This window comes from Fusarium fujikuroi, chromosome FFUJ_chr03, assembly GCF_900079805.1.
Source record: "Fusarium fujikuroi IMI 58289 draft genome, chromosome FFUJ_chr03".
Taxonomy (NCBI): Eukaryota; Fungi; Ascomycota; class Sordariomycetes; order Hypocreales; family Nectriaceae; genus Fusarium; species Fusarium fujikuroi.
In genome coordinates, this window is record NC_036624.1 from 3204714 (window position 1) to 3211207 (window position 6494).

The 6494-nt window shown below is 49.2% G+C and overlaps 1 protein-coding gene across 1 annotated transcript; it reads left to right on the top strand.

Moving 5' to 3' along the window:
- Positions 1 to 3917: 3917 nt before the first annotated feature.
- On the top strand, positions 3918 to 4418 carry FFUJ_03090 (related to dnase1 protein; the record flags this gene model as incomplete). Its single annotated transcript, XM_023574899.1, has 1 exon — positions 3918 to 4418. The coding sequence occupies one exon, from the start codon at positions 3918 to 3920 to the stop codon at positions 4416 to 4418; it is 501 nt and encodes a 166-aa protein (XP_023428174.1).
- Positions 4419 to 6494: the final 2076 nt, after the last annotated feature.

Here is a 6494-nt window from a genome sequence, read left to right on the forward strand (position 1 = left end):
TCAGTCACCCAGGACTCGAACGTTCCAGTGTTTCCAAACTTTCTCAACAACGACCGCGCCTCAGATGAGGCATTTCTTACACACTCAGACACTGCACTACTTTCTTGGCCATGAACCTTGTTCTAGACCTCAAAACCAACACGATAAGAGGGAGACTTGCCGGCCGATGTGTGCGGACAGACTTGAGCTCGGAGTGGAGATTTGCTCTTCGGTAACGGATCAGATCAAGTACCTTCGGCCTGGCTTCAGAGATCACCGGGTTGCCGGCCGGTCTCCGAAATTGTGGACCTTTCCACTTACTGCTTGATTTTTTCCCAGCATCTGAACTTCGCACATCAGTTGAAGCAAAGTAGCGCACGCAGGTTCGTGCATCTGACCAACCGAATTTTTAAGTGTGGAAGTTATTGACAGAGTTGAAGTTGTGATCCGCTTTTTGAGGACGATTCACCGCTCACTGGTAGAACGCCTGCGTTTCTACATACAATCCGCCACATGGGACTAAGAAATTATGCGTGTGCGCATGAGAGAGGACTTCTGCCAACTATTGTTAAAGGAAAGATCAAGTGGTAGTGACATGAGGCCTAGCCTCTTCTGCATGCAGCAAGAACTGGTCTGGCACATACGATGACTCGCAACGACGAACTTTCCGCCGACATCACTGGCTAGACACTAGATTTGGTTCGAATTTGGCGAGAAGAGGACATGTCATCGACGACGTAGCATGAGGCAAGATACACTCGATCGTGTCTGATCGAGAACCAAAGCTCGTTCAGCCCCAGACTTTGCTTTTGCAAAATCCTTCACATGCATAGTCAAAGCTGGCTAAGGGCACTGGGATCGACAATCAACAAAGATTGGTGATGTGAACGTCAGACCTCAGAATGGAACTCCACGGGCCTATAACAGCCAGTCTTAACACACTTGCACACCGTGGCACATTCGCTTCTTGGCTGCAGAACGTGCAGAACGGAACCTTCTCGGGCTAGGCCAACGATTTGAGAGGGAAGCCAAAAACCGCGCGGCGCAAAACCTTTCATGACAGTTTCGTACTGTGGGCAACGGCCTAGGCCACCAAGACGGAAGAAAGTCCGCGACGTTTTGAACACCAAGCAAGCGATTTTTTCGTTTGTTCCCACTCCGTTTAGACAAATCCGTTAAGTTCCATACTTGTCTAGTGTAGGGGCCTCAGGCACAAAACCGTGACCCATAATCCTATTTTGCACTTCTCCTTGGCCAACGCAACCTAGCATCATGGCGCAGTTTTCAACAAAGCATTCTCGCGAATACCCAGCAAGCATTGGAGGCATTACAGTAGGACGCCAGTATGTACTATCATCGGGTCGACTCCCACCTTGCCATCTCGTGCCGACGGAGAACCCCATTGCCAGCGTTACCCTTCGGGGAATGTGACGAATCATTGTCCCAGTACCTTAATCGCGAATCGCAAGGATGCAGGCTTCTTCAAAACTACCTTGAGTTGATTATTGGTGACGCGGCAGCCCTACCCTGACCCCCATTGTGATGGATTTTTTCGGTCTATGGGTTACTCTACATAAACAGGGTCAGGAGCGTGGCAGACTCGGGGCAATTGATCGCCAGGCACAGCAAACTGTCAGAAAATTCTTGGTTTGCATTGTTGTCGTCGCGACGTGGCAACATATACAGGGTTTTTCTTATTCATCAAAACCGGACCATTGTCAAGAACTGAATCAAGATCTTTTTGAGGGTCTCGACTCTGCGACTAGGCCCAGGAGAACCAAAAGATAGTAACCGAGGGAACAGATCATGGCGCTCGCGTGCACTTATTTCTCTTTCTTTTTAACACTTCCTGGCATCCTTCAACGGTGCATTGGCTAGGAATGTCGAGTCGTTAGTGTCCGCACCGCGAAAAGTCTGTTCGCCTTTGCAGACTCAGAAAAGCCGCAGTGGCTACGATTATTGAATCAGTCTCCACGTGTCGGCAATGGATACGTAAGTTTGAAGTCGCGGAAGGGAAAGCCACATTGGCGTCAGTGGCCCAGCCAGCCGTGCCAGGATCTCAGAATTTTCATTGAAGTCTCAGGTCGTCGATGATGCCAGCAAGCGAAGCTAAGTGCTTGCATGGGACCAGACTATTCCCGACAGAGTGCCAGCAGAGTCCATAATTTTAACCGTAAGAAAATTGTGTTCTGGTCCTGCAGGTTTTGCTGACGTGCACACCGGTCAGCTTGCAAAGTTGCAATGCGCCCTGCCCAACCCAACGCTGGACCCCTGTACGGTACGTTTGCTCCCGCTATCCGACAGCCTGAAAGAGAAAGGTTCCTCACACCCTCCTTGCGTAGAGCAGATTTCGAAACAAGCCTTTCCAAGTCCAACCACATGGACGCCTGTCAGGTACCAGGCACCGGTAGTAAACAGCTAGCCAATGGGAGACCAGAAGCAGCTAGTCGAATCAAGCCAAGCTGCAGCTAGAAGAAAAAATAGAGCGATATTATGGGACCTGGCCCCTCCCTTGCAGGCTTAGAGGGCACAGTACTGTACAGTACCGGTAGTGTAGCCGCGGAACTGGGTGGGAGCGGCTACGCTGAATCGCTGACAGACGCCTCTTGTCTCTGGTCTGCGGGTTTCTTGGCCCAAACTGGTAGGGACAGCATTGCCTTAGTCCCATGTGAAAGAGGACCCAGAAGCTTGTCTTTCGAACCGGATTTCCTCTAGATGGCTGGGGCCCCTCTGGCTCTGGATTTGTTGTACTGTACTGTACAATACTGTACTGTATCTGTCCATCTTTTGGATGCTTCCTTTGTTGTCGCGCGCTTACTGTGCAGTGAAACAACACCCCCAAGTCACAAAACGACAATTGAGATGAAGCCCCTATTGACACAAATTGTTTCATTTGCAGACGACGAATGAGCGACCAGAAGCGATTGTTTTCTCAAGTCGAAGACAAGATGAAAAAAGCCACAAAGGAAAGCGTTGAAACAACGGCCTGGCCTCCCTTTGTTCTGAAAGCTTAAACATAGAAACGGCCCGCACTCAACAAGCATCCCCCGGACCAGTCAGGAGCAGCTGAATGAGCCCACACCCACACCACCACAGGGACACGCAATTCACCGTACTATGATACATACTGTCTGTATGTATGTACATATGTACTCGTGATTGTGCTGGGGCAGATGAAAGGTGCAACGGAATCACTGCAGAAGTGCTGGTGCGGGGGAAATCAGAGACTTTGTTGGTATCACAAGGCCTGACCTAACTTACCTATGCATAGGTAAGTTGGGTTGCTCCGAGTAGAGCACAGTGTACGGATAGTTCATTTCTGCTTTCTGTTGTGAACTGTTGGCCGATAAAGTGGTTCCGCTCACATCGAAGTCATATCCACACTTATAACTCACCCCCACAACACCACCGGGAAGGCTTTTGCAAAGCCCGTCGGGACAAGTCAAGCCAAGTCAAGTCAAGTCATCCTAGCCTCACCCTCCTCGTGTGTTGACTCCACTGAGGCGCTTGAGCGTTTTCCTTGACAAATCTGATCTCGGCAACCCTAGTCTCCTCCGTATAGTACACCAGGTCTTTGGGTTCTGTCGTGTCCAGATATTGTTTATAAAACGGGCCTTCCTCTCTCCTTTCTCCAGATGTTTGCCCTGATCAACACACACAGTCCTTCCGTTTCAGATTACACTCTTGTCTTCGGACGATCATTCCTTTGACTCAAAGCTTCTCATTCCTTTTGGAAGCACAGTCTATCACGATCCCTGATCAACTTTGAACGAGCTAGTTCTCGACCACCAACTTACTCCATCACTTCGGAGTATCACAAGTTCTGATTCAGTCCTTCATCAGACGCTACATAAAATCAATACTCTTGTCTTGACGACAATCGAGAATTCTCCATACAAACACATCCCCATCACAATTCCCAAAATCACGCCGCCAACATGAAGTTCACTACTGCTCTCGTCGGCCTCGTCGCCTCTGCTACCTATGCCGCCGCTGCCTCGGTCACCTTTGTCACTCTTGACGACAAGGAGCGCACCATCATCTTCACCCCTGACCCTGGTTATGAGGGCCCCGAATCTGTTACTGTCAGCTCGGCCAAGGAGGTTACTGTCGACTTCCCTGACAAATACATTGGCAACTTCTACGCTGTCCAGAAGGGCAAGACTGATCAACCCGGTATGCTTGGTGAGGTCACCTTCGGCGGCTGGAACGGCAAGACTTATTTCGATGTCTCTGCCATCGTGGATCCCAACGACAAGGACAACGTCAAGCAGATGTGGCCCAAGTCTGCTGCCACCCCCATGTCTGGCTGCGAGACTTTCCCTTGTGACAACTGCTACTGGCTCCCTGACGATGTCCAGACCAAGGTCACTGACGAGGTTGACCTCATCACCACCCTTGGAGACGGCGCCAGCCCCTACAAGGCCCAATCTAACTAAACGTCCATGTCGCCAATTCACCGGACGGCCCTTGACTTCACTTCTTCACCACCCCCTTTTACACTTTCACGCTGCGGCGTTGAACACCGCGCTGACGATGATATGAATCCCTTTCTACATTACACTACACGATTCTCGTTTTACATACCCCGAAAGATACCCCTCGTGTGTTGCAAAAACCGAGGCCTTTCTTCATAGACCTTTGGGCTGGAGCAGGTGGCGCTTATGGATGGATGTATGGATTACACAGGCAAGACAGGACAAGCACAAAACAGTGCTCGAGTCACATTCTTTGGGACTCTTGAATACAGAGCAGCGTCATTCTTTCCGTGCTCTCGTAGCATCACAGGCTTGATATCTCTTGTATCAGCAAGAGAATTGAGGCTGGCACTCGTTCTATATTCTTCAACATCTTCTTACACTCGTTGGAATCTAGACCATGTCTGGAGAGACTTTTACATATACTTCTTTGTACATACTTGACTCAGGGCGCAAAAGCTCCTTTACAAAAAGATGAGGTTCTCCCTTTGGGACAACAAATTTTTAGACTTTAGACCTGGACATATAGACTTGAAAACATAGATTTTTGACCTGTACGCATCCATTATTGTCTGATCTCTCCGTTTTGAAAAAAAAAAAAAAAAAAAAAAAAGATTTGAGGTTGTGTTGTGTGCGTAATTGGGTGACGAAGCCACAGCCACATGTAAACTTGAAACAAATTGCCGCCCCTGGCCTTTTCCTTGTCTGGAAGACCTCGTTATTTGGCAGCCCGCCGAGTGCCAACTACTGTTCTTTGATTTCTCACCGTCGCCTGACAGAAGAGGAGAGAGGACACGTCAGTCACGCATCACGGCCTGATGTTGTGTCTGCAGGAACAAGGTTGTGCCTGGCCCTGGCGGGAATGTGACATGGCCTGCATGGAGTCTCTGATCTAACGTAGGTACAGTCCAGTACATACAGTGGCCGACACTAGGTAGGTAGTTAAACTGTCAGTGAGTTGCGCTATGTTGTCCGAGTTGGCGCTGACTGGACACCGTGGGCAACAAGGCTTGAATTAAAGGGGCAATGATAAAAGATGAGGTTGCGCTGCTTAATGTTTCTTCTTAGGAAAGCAAACAGGAAATAGCCACTACTGAATTGAGTTTTGACTGATCGCGTTGCTGTTGATCACCCTGATTGTATGTAGATCATGTACCCCTGCGAAGTATGATTATCCCAACATTGAACCCGCGCTTCAGCCAAAACCGGACAGACCCGGTCGCGGGAGTGTCAACTATTGTTTCCGCCTGTGCTTGTGCGACTTCGGGAGACTCTGTCCAACAAACATGTGAGTCGCATACGAAAGCTCAGACTGTAGACCTGTTTGGTCTGTGCCTTCAGGGATTGGCTTTATTGATGTGCACAAGGGATAATGGTACAAGGGAATTGTCACTGACAAGAAAATCTCAGATTGACCTGGCTTTGAGACTGGAAAAAGAAAAAAAGAACTGACTTTTCAACTTGTAAAGGGAAGCTAAGCATTTACCATCAGATGTAGTGAACGTTGAGAGGCCAGCTTTCACGTCACAAAGAGGTAGCGTTGCGCCATTGAGGGCCCTGCCGAGATCTCGGAAACCCGAGCAAGCGGTTCTCGCCAAGTCTTGACAGCTTCCTCCCGTCGGGAATTCAAGCCTAGTTGCTTACGAGAAGACAGGTGTTTGGATGGGACTTGAGACACTGGAATGCAGTTCGGTTGGAATGCGGGTTGCGGGTTGCGGGAGAAAAAAAGAGAAGCTTGACGCCAGGCTCGAGTCGAGAACTACCAATCTAGCTAGTTTACACAATACTATAACTCGAAACTATAATAGCTCTCAACTGTGAGAGCGTATCTGTGGTGTGGTGTGAACTCGACGTCCGGCGAATCTTTCACATTAACTCATTGTCTACATCTTCGCCTATCAAAGGCGAGTCGGGATTGAGTGAACGTCAGCAATGCAACTACTGGTGCTTGTTCTGCAAGGAGGCACTTCGTGCAACCAGACTCCTCTCGATCATTCGCCCGAAAGAAAGGTGCTCTTAGTTGAGTTGTCATAATAT